The sequence below is a fragment of the Anser brachyrhynchus genome (assembly GCF_964034855.1).
Source record: "Anser brachyrhynchus genome assembly, chromosome: 1".
NCBI lineage: Eukaryota > Metazoa > Chordata > Aves > Anseriformes > Anatidae > Anser > Anser brachyrhynchus.
In genome coordinates, this window is record NC_137694.1 from 54839217 (window position 1) to 54856445 (window position 17229).

The following is a 17229-nucleotide window of genomic DNA, read 5'->3' on the forward strand; positions in this document are numbered from 1 at the left end:
GCGCCCCAACATGGCGCCGCACCTTTCCCGCCCAGCCTTTCTCCACCCCCTTCCCCCGCGCATGCTCGCCACGCCGGGCGAGAAGGCGGAAGCGCGGCGGCGCGGGGAGCGGAAGCGGCCTCAGGTGAGGGCGGAAGTCGGGCGGCGAGGCGGAAGCGGGGGGGCGGCCATGTCGGCATCGCTGCTGCGGAGGGGCCTGGAGCTGCTGGAGGCGCAGGGTGAGGCCGCGGGGGCGGGGGGCTGGGGCTGTGGTTAGGGTTAATTTCATGGCTATGGGTATGGTTAAGGTTATGGTTGGGGTTATGGTTATGGTTATCTCGTCGTGCGGCCGCAGTAACCGTGCCCCTCTGCCCCTGCAGGCCGCGGGAAGGCCCCGCCCGGCCTCCAGCCGGGGAGCGGCGGCGCCAGGACGCGGCGGAGGAGGAAGGCGGCGCCTGGGCCGGGGAAGAGCAAGGCCACGATTAAGGGCAGGGTCGTGAAGTCGGCGATAGGTGAGTCCCGGTGCGATCCAGCCCCCCCGCCCTGCTCCCAGTGTGCCCATCCCATCCCATCCCATCCTCTAGGGTGTCCTCCCCTTAAGCACAACCTGATCCCGGCCCCGAGCTGCAGCGACGTCTCATTTGGGGCTTTACTCAAAATCCTGTAGCAGTCCTCGTATGCTGATGTGTTTTTCCCACTGTGCTCTGGTCTAGAGGAGTATCACAAGAAGAAGGCCGTGAGTCACTTGAGAGAAAACCTGCAGTACATGACGAGCGGACGATGTGTGGCAGACAAAGCTGTCACCCAACAAGTAAGACTGTCACTTCTTTGCCAGCAGGGGTCTGCATCCCCTGAGGAGTGCAGGGTACTACCGGGCAGAAACTTAACTCTTTTGCATAGGGTCTGAGCGGGACGATCTCGGGATAGTTCCCTTTATTATCCATTTCAGACCCTATGCAAAAAGTTAAGTTTCTGTCTTGTAGTGACCTTGAGGAATTTCTGTGTGCTCAGGCAAAACAACTTTAAATTCTCATTATCTTATTCCTCACAATGTTCTTACATGTTATCTAAAATCTGCTGCAACTGTTGGCTTTTCTTAGTTACCAAAGGTGTTTCATAGTTTCAGCTGGCAAAGAAGCACTGGTTCACATGTTCTCCTTACTGTTGAAGTGTCCTTCTCTGTAGCTAGAGGCTGTTTTGGCAAGGATCTAGGTACGATGCTGACTCACGTGGCAGGAATTTCATAGCATCTTGAGTGGTGTTTCTCATAACCTGAGAATTTAACCAGTGGTCTTTCCCAAAGATAGTGCTGTGCCAGGAGTCAAACAGGCAAATAGCTGACACTGCCTGTTTATTGTGCTATTTTTATGAGAAGGGGACTTTTAACTTACACAAACGAAGTGGTTTAGTCCGGTGTTTCTCAGGCATGAGATTGTAAAAGGCCGCAATGGTATATTAGAAAACATTGAGGAAATTCCACAAACTTCTTGGGTTTTTGGGCTGTCCTGTGATTAGACAGGACAAAAGCAGCCCAGTTTCAGAAAAGTTTACTGTCAGAGAGTGGTTTCCATATTTGGCTCTGAATACTACGTGGATATTTGCTGTTGTCCCCATGATCTGCTTTGGTTAACATTGGTATTTGCCTCTCATTCCTCTGTGGAGGCATTCCAGAATACAGCAGGGTACTAGCAGAATGACAAGGGTATGGAAGGTGAGCTTGAAAGTCACTGTTTTGTGACTTGGTCTGGATAACAACGACTGTTGTTTTTCCCTTTCCCTTTGAAGGTTCTTACCCAGAACAGAGGTAGGAAGTCCAAAGATCGACCTCCAGAGAAGAAGGCGAAGAAGAAGCCTGAGGGCACTGTATTTACCGAGGAAGATTTCCGTAAATTTGAGAGAGAATACTTCGGGACACTGTAAACAATGTGAAAGGGACTCTCGCAGCTCCGGTCTTTCCACAGCTGAGCGCTCAGAACACAGGACAGACCGCTTCCTCTGTGTGTTTGAGATGAGACAGGAGATGAGTGTCTTTGTCAGCGAGTACTGTAATGTCAGACTTGCAGGGAAACACGGCATCTGTACAGAGCTGGTTGCTGGAGACGTGGACGTTCTCTTGGCTTTGTAATGCGTTGTCCTCATAATTATCTCCCTCCAGCCAGCACGCCTTGTGTTCTTGATGTAGAAGGGTGGACCAATCCAAAAATGAACCTTGTTCCTCATCCTCAGGACGTAAGGCTTCTGCTGCCTGACTCCATCTCAATGGAGAAACGTCTCAGACCAGCAGAAATAAATCGCGGAAAATGGAAGGTTGCTTTGAAAGACTGCTAAAACACAAATAGTCCTGCAGTTTCTGTTACCATTACAGCCTCTGTCAGGCTTTTTGTCACTGTAAAAAACTTTGTATGTTTTATATGATTAAACTGTTGTTGTTGCAGATGCTGCCTATCCTTGCCTTTGTGGTAGTGATTATTATGACAGGTTGTGACTGAAGACAGACCAGGTCATTGTTCTGATCCATGCATCCCTGTTGTTGGGATGACTCAGCTGTGTGAACGGCCCCTCTCTGATTCATGTTGCCACTTGTATTTAGTCCTCTCTGACATGCTCAGGTCTTCAAAAAGTACAGGTTGGAACTGAGATGACTCCTGTTCTGCCTGCTCGCAGTCCTCCCCTCTTCAAAAAAGAGGTCTTCTGGGGGAAAGCTGCCTTTTTGGATACTTCAACCCAAGCATTCCCACTGAAGTTGCAGCTGCCCCAGCAGCGCGCTGCTGCTGGGTGCTACCAGCTCCTATAGCCAGGAGCACTTCTCCAGAGGTTCTCCAGAGGATCGAGTCTTCTGAACTAGAGGCCGGTGGTGCTGGACTGAAGGGATTTTTTTTTCTGTCAGACTACTGCTGAATTCCTTGCTGCAACAAATAGATGGCCCAGCAGATGGGAGTGTTGTTCCAGGCGCCCTTCCTTGCTGAACCACTGTAAATGGCTTCTGGGAAGCTCCTGCCACTGCCCTTTCCTGCCCCTTCCCTAGGAAGATGGGAAGTGTGTGCCCTTTGGAAAAAACAGAGGTAAGGAGAAGGCCTAATGCCAAGCCTTGGTTAGGCTCCAGAATTGATTGCAAGTGGCTTGGCTGAGCTGAGCAGCTGCTGCTCAGATGTTAGCACTGGAAGGAATTCGGTATCCCTTCCCTGCCATCTGATGGTAATTCCTGGTGCATCCTGTTAAGTCTGTGTCGCCTCTGTTGTGTTCTTTCCCTCTTGTTTGCATGAGAGGGAAGGTCACCCAGATGTACAATGTCCAGACAGGGGAAATAGTGAACATACTAATGTTTGTGTACTGGAAGTTGTGTAACAGCGTGTGGGAGGGGATTTCTTGTAATAGGATCAGTTCAACCATCTGCAGCTAAATAAAACAGTTCAAAGACCAGTTCCCCTCTTCTTCGTTTTGTTCCTACTCCCAAAAATGGAGAGATGCGTAGAACGGAATAGAACGCCTAAAAAAGTAGTTAAGGACAATACGTATGCAGCATATGTCTTTTTAAAACCTCTGCCCTCTATGCCAGCTGCTGTGTGTACTCAGCAGTTCCTCTGACCTTCCAGAGGTGCTTCCTGTCACCCCCTGCACCTCCCCTACCAGCTCCTCCAACGCACCCCTGTTTCCGTGGTTGTTCAGCTGCTGAGCCACCCCTCTGCAGCTCGACGAAAGCAAAAGCTTTGTTGTCACAGAAAGGAACGCTAGGGTAACGTGGTTCGCTCTGTTTGTACAAAACCCAGCTTGTTTGCTTGCAAACATAAGCAAAGAGGAAAGCTGTTCTTTCAAAGTCAACGAGGAACTTTAAAGTGGGGCCCAGAGCAGTTTTCCCAAAGGATAACAACACCCAGATATGGGGAATTTTAAAGTTGAGGGGGAGCTCTCGTTACGGGATGGGAAGGCTATTAGGGCCAGCACAAGTAATCATCATACTTGCGGCTATATGCCACGAGCTGTTGTACTCGTTTGAGAGGGCAAAGCTACCTGTCAGACCGGATTGTGCCAGATGGAATCAAACTTGGTTGTACAGCCAACAGTAACCTCAACTAAATTAAACCTTATCTTGCAGGAGGGAGGAAAAGCAAGCAGAAGTGAGTGAGTGGTTCTAGATAAACCACCATCTTTGCCAAAGGCAAAGATCAGGCATGTCCTAGCCTTGGTTTTTCCCCTCTCCCACAGAGCTGGAGCTCCTAGGAAAGAATAACAGCAGTGCCATCTGCAAACAGGGTAGATAAGGATGTGAACTGGCCCCTGAGGGGAATATCTTCAAGCTAAAGGGGGAAATAGGTACCAGCCAGTTGCATGTGCCTGGTGGTAAGATAAAACAAAGCATCTTCTACACCCCAGCCATCTATAGCATGGAGTACTCATGCTTAGAGCCAGGCGGGGCCCCCAGGAGGTTGCTATCTCAGAGCAGCGCGTGCCATCTCTCTGTTGCTCGCAGCCACACTTTGCTGCCCCCCAGAAGAGAGAAGAGGGGATCAGGGATTTTTTTTTCTACCCTGCCTCCGACCTGGGCAGTTCCCAGTCTGGGAGCTAAGACGCCGCAGCCCTCAGACCGGCATTTCTCTCCCGCGCAGCTGCGAGCGTGGGGAGGCTGAGCTCATCGGGCTGCTGGCTCTCGTCCCAGCTCTGCGACACCAGCCGAGCATCCTGCAGCAAAAAAAAATAGAGGTGGCTGAGCTGGGCAGGAGGGAGGGTGCCATCTTACAGCGCATCCCCACCCAGACGCAGCAGGGAGTTGGGATGGGAAGGAGCAGCTTTAATATAAATGCAAATACAGGCTCTGGAGCGTTAATAATGGGGTAGAACCTTTCCAGGGAAGCGGTTCAGAGGAGGAAGAATGGTTCCCAGCTGCTCTGTGTCGGACTGGCTTGTTGTGAGTAAGATTCACAAAGCCTGTTAATGGCTTTATTGCTCCCTCTGTTATGTGAGTGGAAAGCAAACAGAAAAATCTGTTTGGACAGGTACAAGCTGGTGTAAGCCGAGTGGCTCACGGCCTCTGCTGTATCAGCAAGTCCGCGCTCTTTTAGCATGGAAAGCAACAACAGGTGATATCAATGTATAGGTGTATGGGGGGGGGTGGAACTGCAAATGTAAACTAATAAAATGGGGCTGCCCAGGACACTAACCGATTTCTTCCCTCAAATGACACAGCAAGAACAAGCCTGGGTGCAAACAAACCAAGGCAGCCCGTCACACTTGCTCAAGCAAACAGGGCTTAAAATGCTGAAAAAGCCTTTTGACTTCTTTTTTAAGGGGGAGGGATCTTAAAAAACTTTTGGGAATCTCAGTCCTGGGCTACTTTTTCAGGATTGACTTCCGTTTTGGTCTTGCTGATGATCCAGTGTCAGCACCTACAATGCTGATGGGCTCCTAAACGCCTTGGGTAAGGGACTGGTTATTGCAAAAAGAGCACAGAGCAGCACTGCCCTGAATAACTCACTAAATAACTCACTAAATAAATAAATAAATAAATAAGAGGTGAAGCACATGGAAGTTTCTCATTTCAAGACAAGAACAATCCATTCAACTGAACATGAGGAATGTAACAAGGGGCAAGCTGCCTAATGCCTGCTTACAGCTCAAAATACAGCACTCGAGCCAACGCAGGCTGAAAGGTTAGTAGGTTTGAGACGGATTAAAGGTCTGCACGACTATCCATAGCTACATTAAACAGGATTAGCTGTGCCAGCCACTAACTGTTGGGGGCAGGGAAAATAAAAGGCACAAAGGTTGTCCTGCCTCTGTCTACGGGGTTACATGCACCTTTTTCTGAATGAATAAGCTGTTGGCAGGGCTAACCCCTAGCCCAGCCAAGCAGGCCTGTTATTTATCTCCTTGGCTAACTTGTCTTTAATTGGAGGGAAGGGGTTGGTGTCTCTCTCTGCCTGCCCATGCACTGCAGTGGAGATGCAGGGGAGTGACACAGGCAGCACAAAGGCAAGCTTGTGCTTCGGAGAAGACTCTGCCCCATATAAATTAAACTGACATGGTTACTGTGCTTGGATCTTGCTCCCGGCCATTTTTCTGAAGGGTGTGAACACGTGAAGGAGATAAAAAGGGCCGCTGAAGGAGAAATGAGAGGCAGACAGCCATTACTTTGAGAACATGCGCCCATGTAATATGGAAATAGGAGCTTGTAGGTAGAGCGAGCTTCATTTGGCGGCTTGTGACACTGCATGAGCACACTGAAAATAATGCAAAGACGGCATACCTGGGATACCTGAGTAGCCGAAACAATACTGTCTAGGTCAGTGTTAATTCACATGGCTCAACTAAACGGCTTGAATGGGAAATTCAGCAAAGATGAGCTTTTTTGGCCCAGCAAGAGGTAAGATCCCAAGACTGTCTTTGCATGGGAAATGCGGTGTAACAGGAGTGTATGTGCTGGTCTGCACTGCAAGGCTGTGAATACATCAGGAGACAGGAAGGTAGGTTGTCTCAGAAGCTGCTTGAATTGTATTAAGAAAAACTAAGTGCACACAAGATGGCAATTATGTTGGACAGTGGATAGGAAGGACAACATAGACCCTGTTGTTCCTGAAGGCCTAAGACTATGAAAGATAAAACTGGTGTTATTCTGATCAAAAACATATAGATTTCCCACCAAAAGCCCATGCTTTCTGACTTAGATTTAGTAACAGGAGAAAAAGGGTGGCCACACAGCAGGGAGGGATGAGAGAGCACACTTTCTCAACACAGGGAAAGTATATGGATATGCCAAGAACAGAAGATGAACCACATCCCCCCCCCAAAAAAAAAAATAAAATAAAACGGTGAGGCAATACTTAAGGAGACTGTGGGAAACATGGGCAAGACAGGGAGTAGAATTTTTTTTTCAAGAGGCACATGATTCATCTCTGGAGATGACATGGCCTTGGGGCCGGGGCAGAGCAGGCTGTGACGTGACTACCACTCCATGAAATTGTTTCGGCCGGAATAACCTACATTTTCTTTCCACCAGTCCAGCTCGGCAGCGCTGAGGGAGCATTCATCTCCCGAAGGACAGCCTGTCCTTGCTGTTATTTCTGGGCTTTCTGCCAGGGCAAAACCTCTTCAGAAGATTTTTATCGTCGTTCGTTCTTCCTTCCCCGAAGCTGCAGCCGGGGGGTTATTTTCGCAAGCGCGCTGCAGGGGTGCACCTGGTTCTCCACATGGGCAAGCGATGAAGTTGTCAGCAGCAGTGGTTTCCTCTTTATGTCCGCAAAGAGAAGCACGAGCACCTGGGTCTCTCTAAAGACAGGGCAAAGAGGAAGGTAGCTAGAAATAGTGAGCTTTTACATGGTATAGATTGGGGAAATTCTGCTGTTTCCGAGTAAGCCTCCTCTAGATAGATAAAGCCCCTGTTACATGCACCAAAATCTATTTCTGGATGTTGTATCATCCTGTATGGTAACCACAAAGATTCGGTTGAAGCACGTTTGTCCAGAGAGGCTGTGAGAAAAGGAAGACAGAGCCTACGGTCTGCAAAGCCTGAACTCAGTCAGCGGGTAGGAAGCTCACAGCTGCTCAGAAGCTTCCCCCCGGTTGGGGTTTTAATGTGACAGTGTCCTCGGTGTTCCTCTAAAGAACGAATTAAAACACAAAAAGCAGCCCTGATGTTTAGCCAGCGCAAAATCTTACCGAAGTATGGAAACGCAGCTTCGTCCCAGCAGGCGTTGCGTAAGGGTGCCATGTTGGCTGCCTCTGAAGAGCTGCCAGCTCGGAGCCTGGGCAAACAATAAAGCCACCAACTGCTCTCAGAGGGCAGGTTTCTGGGTGCCCTGCAAGAAGTCCTGTAAAAGGCACATGGGGATTCACAGCAGAGAGCAAAGCAGCTCTGAGCTTGCAGCTCTGCTGCCCCCACCACCCAGCCTGCCGCCCAGCTTCAGCAGCAGCTGCAGTGGCTCTAAGGGAAATGGAGGTGGTTGGGCAGGGGGATTGGTTTGGGGAGGAAAGGAGGGATTTGCCCTGTAGAGAGAAGCCACTTGCTTATATAGGTTACCATTTTTTTTCTGTGGCTCAGCTGAGCCCAAGCACATTAAGGATTTGGCCCATCAAGGGCAAGATTATCCTGCTCATTGGGCTCTCCTGCCTCTAATCATCCCCATCCCCAGCTTCGCAGGTCCAGCTGATCTGAGGGAAACCCATCAGGCTGCTTTACCTCCCAAAACAGAGCAGTCCCTCCCGCCTGCATGTGGTCACCAGTAAGGCCTGGAAGAACAAAGCAGCACGTAAAGCAGGACTGAGATGGACCTGCCAGTTTGTGGTGCCTCCTCTTTGTATGGCGTGTATCGGTCAGGGCAGTTGCTGGGGAGGTGAGAAGAGGGAAAGATGCTCCCGTGAAGCTGAGACTGCTCAGGCAACAAGGAACTCGCTGGTTCATGAAACGCAAGGTGAGGGGCTTAACCCACACCTTTTGTCATGTGGCATGAGCCTGAAATCCTAATGGGGATCCTTTTCCTTTGTGATTTGAATATCCCCAAGCACCAGCTCTAATGGATGGGGAAATTAATAGGGCTCAAGGACTGCAGTCCTAGCTTGAGGATTTAAAAGCCAGAAACAGGACCCCATAAGGCTGCAATAGGCAGGAAAACAATAAAAATAAAATATATTGTAAGTAACACAGACATCCTCCCTCCCTTGTTCCAGCGCTGGTCCTGAAGCCACTGCCCAGGGTGTGTGCACCAGCCAGGCTGGGACGTGCAGGCGCCTGAGCTGGGCAGCTTGCTGGGTCATGTCAGTACGAGAAGGAATATTAACTCCCCAGGGAAGGATGAGCGTGTCCACTTGCCAAAGCTGCCTCTGGCAGGCCAAGCAGGGATTAAGGAGTCTGCTGGTATCACTACATCTGGGTGTCGGGGGGGAAAAAAAAAATCACACACACACAATGTTTGTAAAGGGCATGTCCCAAACCCTGAAGCTCTTATTAGCAGGATACAGGTGCACTGACCACGGAGCTTACTGGATTTCAGAACCTCACAGAATGAACCAAACAAAAAATTTCCTAATGCTGCCATGAATGTATGCACACTAATAAATTTAATGCCTACAGGCTGAAACCACCCCGCTATGCAGGCTCCTACCTGCCATCTTTACGCTTTTTTTTTGTGTAACAGATACTGTCACAGCACGTTTTCCCCGTTGCGTCTTTTCTCCTGACTCTCCAGGACCAGAGAATTGTCTCGCTTACTGCAGACCCCGACACAAAACGCCAGCCCAGGAGCCAGGTTGCAGCCTGTCAGCCCCTGCCCACATGCTGCTCCAGCACATCGGGGTTTTCACCAGCTGCGTGGCTTCGCTAGAGCTCAGCTGGCCTTACGGTCCCAACTGATCTGCTCACCCAGTGCTAGAAAGTTAAATTCGCGTTCACACCTCAGAACTTGACACTTCAGTGTCTGCCCGAAGAGGCCTCTAAGACTTTAACACTTAAGCATGTAACCATCTTCCAGTAAGTGTGCTCAGAGTAACCCCACTTACTCGGCCCAGTGACAACCCAGCCCAAGGACAGCTCCTACCTAAACCCCACCGGCTAGGGACGGGAAACTCCCTGCAGGTATTTTGTGCTTGTCTGGAGACCCACTGCAAGACCAGGAGAAACCAAGCAAGCTCAAAGCTGCCATTATACCCAATCGTCTTCTAACAAGCTTTTCGTTTCCAACTTGGCAATCACTTTACCTTGTATGTACCATTCATCTACAGAAAGTATGTTAGAAGTCCCCTTTTCAAAAATCATCTTAACTTGTACTTCAAATGGTTCTTCTACAGGCTCCTAAATCGAGCATGCCTTTGCTACTTTAAATCTGTTTAGTGCAGTATGACCTCCCTTGGTTCAACAGTAGTTTGTGTGTTAGCTGTATGTGAATTATGAGTCACTGCCTGAACAACCTGAAGGCACTTCCACACTTGATCGATTTCCTCATGTGGGACAAGCAGCATGGTTATCTAGGCCAGCATTATGAACCAAGGAGCCTGAATTATTTCATCTGGGTAATGTGGTGTAAGTTATGCTTTAGAGGAACCCATTTATCTCACACACAATTGCAAGTTTACTATAAAATAATTTATTAGACAGCAATACACAGCTTTAGCAGCAAGCTTATATACATGCACATAGAAACTACTGACTACCCTACTCAGGGACCCTAGCTCTTTTGACCTTGGCCTTCCGGACCTCTTCAATCAGATCTTTTAGGTACTGAATTTCCTTACTCAGGGAATCTGCTTTCTCCTTCAGGGCCTGATTCTTCTGCTCCAAGTCTCTGCACTCCCCAGACAGCGCCTCCTGTTCTGCCCTCTTCTTCTGTCGGTAACGCGTGGCAGCTGTCTTATTCTGCTCCATCTTTTTCAGTTTCTTATCTATTTTCTTTTCTCCTTTCATCTTTGCTGACACTACCTTCTCAGCAGGATGATCATAGGGTTTGGACCGCACAGAGCCACAGCTGGCATCTGCAGGGAACTGGTTGTCATTGAGGGATCCAAGTGAATTGGTAGGACTGTGTTGGGGTGTTCCCAGGTAGGAGTCTGGGCTCATGCATATTCCACTATCATCAGAATGGTTCTCCTCCTCCTTCTCAGACTTAGTGATCACTACCACAAAGGTGGGGCCCCCCTCCACTTTTCTTTCTCCTTCCAGAACATCCACTTCACTACCTAGTTCTAAACTAAATGAATGGTCTGGAGTAGAAGTAAGAGACCCTGGGGAGAGGGGAAAAGTCCAGAGGGAAGCCAATGGGGCCATTGGATCTGCTCCAATTGGAGATTCAGGGAGATTGGTGATTAGGTCAGGGATCAGTGGAGGTTCTTTGCAGTGAAATTCCTGGGTGGTAGGGTTAAATAGGAGATCACACGTGTCTTCCAACGTGGCCATCAGCTCGTCTGGTGAGACGGTGGCGTCCAGATGTTCCATACCTAACAGGGCATCAAAATCAAATTCCTTCAGATCCATCTTCTCCACCATCCACTCCATGCCAGAGAAGGCATCCTCTGAAAAGGGAAAAAAAAAAACTTTTCATTAAAATGGCAACCAATATTTAAGTTTCTGTAACTTATCTAGGACACAAAAATAATTTTAACACTTCCCTTATTTCTTTTATTAGTATCAAAGAATTTTATTACCAACACTGGCTGCAGGGTACAACCTAAGCCCTAAGCTGTTCTGACATTCCATCCCTCTTACTCGAATACTCTAAGAATTCAAAGTCATTTGAAGCACACAAGCATGCTTGTTTCTTGTGACCTCTTCCAGGGAAGACTACTGTAACAGTTGGTATGTTATTAAAAAGGCAACAGAAGTGTCATTTTATCATACGCCAGTTCAGTAACTAGCAATTTTATGTTGTGTAAGCAGTGCTGTACGGATGGTTTCCCAACCAAGGTACGTATGTGAAGTTACCTTCTCATTTATGAGAAGACTTGCAACTTTATTTCTGGATAGGAGTGTTCCATAATTTATTATATGCAATCGTAACTGATGCACCCTGCGCAAACAAAGCATTATCTTACCCTGGCTGCTATCTATGGTGTTGCCTAAACTGTCCACAGCGAGCCAATTGGAGGAGACTGCCTTAGCCTTGTCGCTGGAGAACCCATGCGAACTGAGGGGCTCGGCCACCTCCAGGTAGTCATCTAGGAGTCCCAGACTTTCCTCAGCCACCGAACACGGCTGGCTGAAGGGGGACGACACCCCCAACAGCATCTCGTTGTTCAAGAGGCTCATCTTGGTCAGTTTTTAGTGCTTTGATGTCGAAGGATGCGGATAAGCTGAGGGTCTTTTCGTCGACTACAGCAGTGCTGCTGTGTGGTGCTTTGAAAAACCTGCAAGACAGACATTTTTTTTTTTTAAATGCATCAGTACTTGTTCTGACACGGTAGCTTTTACAGAAAAAACGTCACTGCAGGGGGCACGGCGGTACACACTTGTAGAACTGCAGTTTTTGGACATGGCCGGGGCCGGGCCGGCCCCGCCCCCGTGACTCACCCCCCCCCCCCCCCCGCCGCGGGCGGCCGCAGCCATTTCGCGATCGCGCCACTTCCCCCTCCCCGCCCGGCCGCCATTTTGTGCCTGCCACGTTTCCACCGGGGCTGGGGCACCGCGCGGCTCGGGCGGCTGCCAGCGGAGAACTTGGAAGGGGTTAACAACCCTTAAAAAAAAAATAAAATAATCCCACTTACCAACTAGGGGATGGGAAAACTAATCGAGTGCCTCACGCTGCCTTCTAGTTCCCAGATGGCACGGACCACCCCCACCCCCCGACGATCAGGACGGACTTAAAGTTGTAGTATTAAAGGATTATTGTACTGCTGCCGACTTATTAATAGCTCCATTTTATCTCCTCATAAGGCCAAGGATAGGGCTTATACTAAAACCCGATGCCTCATCTTCCTCACCTACAAAAGCATTCCCCCACGCTGAGTAAGAAATCCTTCCTGGGAAGGACTACTCTTACTCCCACGGAGACCCCCCAATAAATGAGGAATTCATAAGGTTTTAAAAAGCTTTCTTTCCTTGAACTACATGATTTTTTTTCCCCATTTTCTTCTTCAATTCTGCTGTTTTTCCCAACATCCCCGAAGGTTAAGCCTACAGAACGATGGAATCCACTTCCTCTCTCAAGCCTTAATCCCTACGTTTTTCCCCCCAAGGCGATATCGTTCATTATCATAGGGATGACAAACGCACCCCAGAACGTCACTTTAAGGAGGAAAAAAAAAGAGGTGGGGATCTAGCACTCAGGGGAGGGAACGGCCGCCCCTCACACCCGATACTCACGCCATGGTTGCAGATGCCAGGGATGTGCCGAGGCCGCCGCCGCTGCTGCTGCGCCTGGTGCACTGGCCGGTGCCGCCGCTGGCCCTGCCGCCCTTAGAGAGCCATGGCGGCCAGGGGAGGGGGGGCTGCTCCGCTCGGCGCCGCGCGGGGAGGCTCTGCGCGCACAGCCACCGCCACTACCTGTCACCTCGGGAGCACCCACACAATGAGGTGGCAGCTCCCGCCCGCCGCATTTATATAGGGCCGCGCTAAGCAGAACGAGTTCCGGACGTGAGGTGTCCTTCCGCCTAGCAGCGCTTGCTTCTCGCCAGCGCCCGCTAGCCCCTAGATTGACTTTTTGGGCTTCTACTCCGGCCGTCCTGCTATGAAATAGTCGCGGGAGCCACCGATGAGGGCTGGCCGCCCATCACGGAGTAGCTAAATGGAGGGGACTATATTGGTGTACATCCGCGCCGCCAAGCGATGCGAGATCACGTGACGGAGAGGCTGAGGGCGCTCCCCCCTCCCCTCGGGGACCGTCGGGGGGGGGCTCCCGCTCCCGGCCGCCAACAAAGACGGGGCGCTCGCCGAGCAGGCATCACGCGGGCACGGGGCGCGCTGATTGGCTGGCGGCGGCTGGTTCACGTGCGCTCTGAGCTGCCATTGGCTGGGGTCCGAAGGAGGCCAGATGGGGAGGCGAGGGGGGGAGGGGGGAGGAGAAGGAGCAGCTGGGCGACAAAATGGCGTCGTGAGGCGCTTGGGGGGGGGGGGGGGGGGGAGCTGATGGTTCCCCTGCCATTGTGCTTCTCGTTGGTTTCCTGCACCTACACTGACCTAGTTTCTCCAAGCACCGTCCCCTTCATTTCTAATGGCCCCTCTCGCCCTCCTCACAGCTCCCCTGAAGCGAAGAGGTGGCATGCTGCCGTGGCCTCCTGCTCTCTCTGATAAAGTGTGAGACAAGGGCAGCGCCGCCTCCCCTCCCGGCCTGCCCCCGCATGCTGCGCTGAGATTAAGATTATGGTTGTTTTGGGGCACAGGTTGTGTGTCTGCACGTGTGGCAGCGTGCGTGTCCCTGACCCGACACTGCTACCCTCACGGCTATGGCGTAGCATCGACCTGGGGTGGTTTGTGAAGAGAGCTGTGCTACCACAGAACCGAGAGCCTGAGCCTAATTAGTGCACTGAACCTACACAAGAACCAACACTGAATGCAGTTATTCCCCAACTGGGAAACAAGAACTTTCTCCCCTCCCATCTCACATTGACACAGTTGCTTCCCTCTTTTCTGTGCAACCATTACTCGGACCCATGTGAGCATTAATGGATCACCTACACAGCCTCACAGCTGTGAAAGGTAGCCTCAACTTGGAATGTTTTTAATGCACAGTTTCACGTTATGTTTTATCTGACCTAAATCAGCTAGGTGAGAAGGCAGCCCTGCACCCCTCTACCTCCAACCCTGCTTATACAATTCTTCCAGCTCAGCTAGCTAACCCAGTACAAAATTCAGGGGGACAATTTTCTGCTGGTTTCAGTCCCCGCATCGTTTCATTCACGATACACAACCAAGAGAAATACAGCTTCAAGTGAGAGTTTCCTTGTGTTCCCTCACTATGTCAGAGCCATCTAGCTTCAAATGGTTGCTTTTCCTTGTTGCCAGCCCCACAGCACGCCATCAGCTCTAAGAGTTAAGGTGGGTCCTTGCTTGCTCAAACATCACAGTCCTGTAGGTCAAACTCCTCCTGGCTACTTCTGCAAACGGCTCCACTGTTTTCCAGTTAGGGCTCGGTAGTATTTGTGTAAAGCCATGGCCTTCACTGAGTTTGTACAGGTGTAACTGTCTGGAACTTATTAAACAGCTTGACTAATAATTTGTGAAGACACATGACCCGGTTTCTACTTTTAGCAGTAAGATGTTACCATCACCACTACAAATCAGGGTATGTCACTTCACCTCTATAAACTGAACGCTGGCAGCTGAATGAAAAGGGCAATTTTTCCTCTATGTTGGGTTGTTGTATTTCTGTTTTGTTTTGTTTCTCTGGAATCAAGCACAGATTTTGAAAAGACTCATTAAAATGGAGGAGGCTGCAGAGGAAAATGCCTTCCGACATCAGAAAACACCACGATAGCAACTGAGTGATTTAAGATGACTGTTCTGACAAATGCACAAACAAGCAGGCAGATCTTGCTTCAAAGCACAATTCAGAGGATGCAGCAGCTTTCAGTGAAGCCCGGTGGGGGGTCGGATGGGTGGTTGGGTGGACAGCATCTCTCTGTCCTGACTAGCTAAAGGAGAGCTCTCACATCCCCCACCTTGCCTGCTTGCCTCTCCTTGTAGTGAAAAGGGTGATTGTACAACTGTAATTGTAGCTAAATAAACAGAAACGCTATACACATACACACCCTATCCTTCATCTTGAAAAGGTAATTACAGATTCCTGTGGAAAGGACTCTGGGTATGTGTGAGCAAGAATCACGCAAGCAAAAATGAAATATGCAATGAGGAACTTAACCCAGATCTGCCTGTTCCCTAGCTGCCTGGTTTCCATTTTGTGAGTAAATGCAGAAATTTGTCTGCGTTTTGAGTTCCAGACAGATTTTTTTTTTTTTTTACAGTCCCTAATCCTAGAAGTGAAATCAAGTAACCAAAGTCCAGCCATTTAGTGAACAGTGTATTTTTCCCCATTTTCTGAAGGACTGCACAATTAACTGTTCTTACATAATTTAATGAGATACATTTCTAATTCCTTTATAAATTGTGTCTCTGTGTTTGCAGATTTTACATCAGAGGTTTCCCCTTTGTAGCTAGAGTTTTTTGACTGAGCAAGAAGATAATTCTTTAAGCCCAATTAACAACTCCTTGGGAATTTTTGTACAAAGAAAATATTTTCTAAGCAGAGGGCTACTAGCTACCCACTAACTCATATGTCCCTTTCCAGTATAGCAGAGTATATTTATAGCTCAGACATTGTGGAGAGAAGTCTGATAGCTCTGAAGAAAATTGAATTTACAGCACAAAAACGGGGCCCCTGAATGAAGATTAATTTGTGTGTATGGTCAATAAACTCCTGATGACATGTTAACAGCTTTAGCACCGCTGATGTTATTTTCCTGCCCTGAGTACCATATCTCAGCAAAAACAGCTCCTGCAATAAGTCAGAACCATCCGTATCCAGAAGCAAGGGGACAGCCGCAGGCAAAAGGAGATGCTCACACAGAGCTCACAGCAGGGTAGAGGCCAAAGTGACCTTGCTGGGGAGTGATGAAATGCCCAGATAAATACAGCATTGCAGAAAGCATCAGGAGGTGGAAAACTGATACTCCTCCACTCATGCTGCTCCTTCTTTGAGATGGAAGGATAATATATGGGCTTTCTTTCTTTCTTTCTTTTTTCTTTCTTTCTTTTTCTTTCTTTCTTTCTTTCTTTCTTTCTTTCTTTCTTTCTTTCTTTCTTTCTTTCTTTCTTTCTTTCTTTCTTTCTTTCTTTTCTTTCTTTCTTTTCTTTCTTTTTTCTTTCTTTCTTTCTTTCTTTCTTTCTTTCTTTCTTTCTTTCTTTCTTTCTTTCTTTCTTTCTTTCTTTCTTTCTTTTTTCCTTTCTTTTCTTTTTCTTTTTTCTTTCTCTTTCCTCCTTCCTCCTTCCTCCCTTATTCCTTCCTTCCTTCATTTCTTTCTCTCTCTCTCTCTCTTTCTCTCTTTCTTTCTCTATCTCTTTCCCTCTTTCTCTCTTTCTTTCTAAGCTAACGTTGCAAAGGAAAAGAGGTTTTCTTCTATCAGAAAATATACAGGAGCTAAACATGCCGAACGCTCAGCTGTTAAGCATGCAGAAGACAGGGCAGACGTAAATGTTTCCATAGTGACATCTCCTCACACAGTCTCGCCCATCTGTATACGATGCTCAGGGACGCACTCCTGGCACAGCATCGCAGGGAAGCAAGGCGGGGGGGCACTGGGGACATGAATTACCAAGCCACAGAGGCAGCCAGCAAAAGTAATGGAGAAGGAGGCGTTTGCTCCTTCCTGGAGTGCTGGGACAGCCGGAAGGGCTTGCAGACACTGCATCAGGTGTACGACCCCATGGGGGCACAGGGCGGGCAACTTTGGGTCTCACACCCCAGGGAATGGGCAGATGAGCTTTTGGCTGGCCCTGGGCCCTGCTGGGGCGGCTGGGGAGGAGGGGGTGTTGCCTGCTTCCCAGGAGGATGAGTGTGAGGGCAAGTCCCGGAGGGGATTCTTGTGATAATTTCTGGCCTTTGAAGCGTCCATCAGATGGGCAGGACAACAGGAAGCAAAACCCAGGCTTACAACTTTACTCTGCACTTCAATGAGCAGAGAATTTCCAGAGACCAGCAGGAATTTTTACAGGAGACAAAGTGCTGAGGGAAACACAAAGGAGGAATGAGGCAAAGCGCCTAGAAATTCTGCGAGATTTCAAGGGAGAATTACCTACGATCTCTACAGCTCAGGCTAATTCACAGCACTTCGTTGCTTCCT

General features: G+C 49.1%; 2 protein-coding genes across 2 annotated transcripts; one reads left to right on the forward strand and one right to left on the reverse strand.

Annotated features, from left to right (window-relative positions):
- The first annotated feature begins 93 nt into the window (after positions 1-93).
- Positions 94-2413, forward strand: RPS19BP1 (ribosomal protein S19 binding protein 1). The gene is made up of 4 exons (XM_080592278.1): positions 94-218; positions 360-491; positions 693-790; positions 1765-2413. The coding sequence occupies exons 1-4, from the start codon at positions 170-172 to the stop codon at positions 1897-1899; spliced, it is 414 nt and encodes a 137-aa protein (XP_080448404.1). The 5' UTR covers positions 94-169; the 3' UTR covers positions 1900-2413.
- A 7613-nt stretch (positions 2414-10026) lies between these two features.
- Positions 10027-13680, reverse strand: ATF4 (activating transcription factor 4). Its single transcript, XM_080592229.1, has 3 exons — positions 12758-13680; positions 11491-11802; positions 10027-10971 (listed from the first exon to the last, which is right to left on the reverse strand). Exons 2-3 carry the CDS (start codon positions 11702-11704, stop codon positions 10118-10120), a joined length of 1068 nt encoding a protein of 355 aa, XP_080448355.1. The 5' UTR covers positions 11705-11802; positions 12758-13680; the 3' UTR covers positions 10027-10117.
- Positions 13681-17229: the final 3549 nt, after the last annotated feature.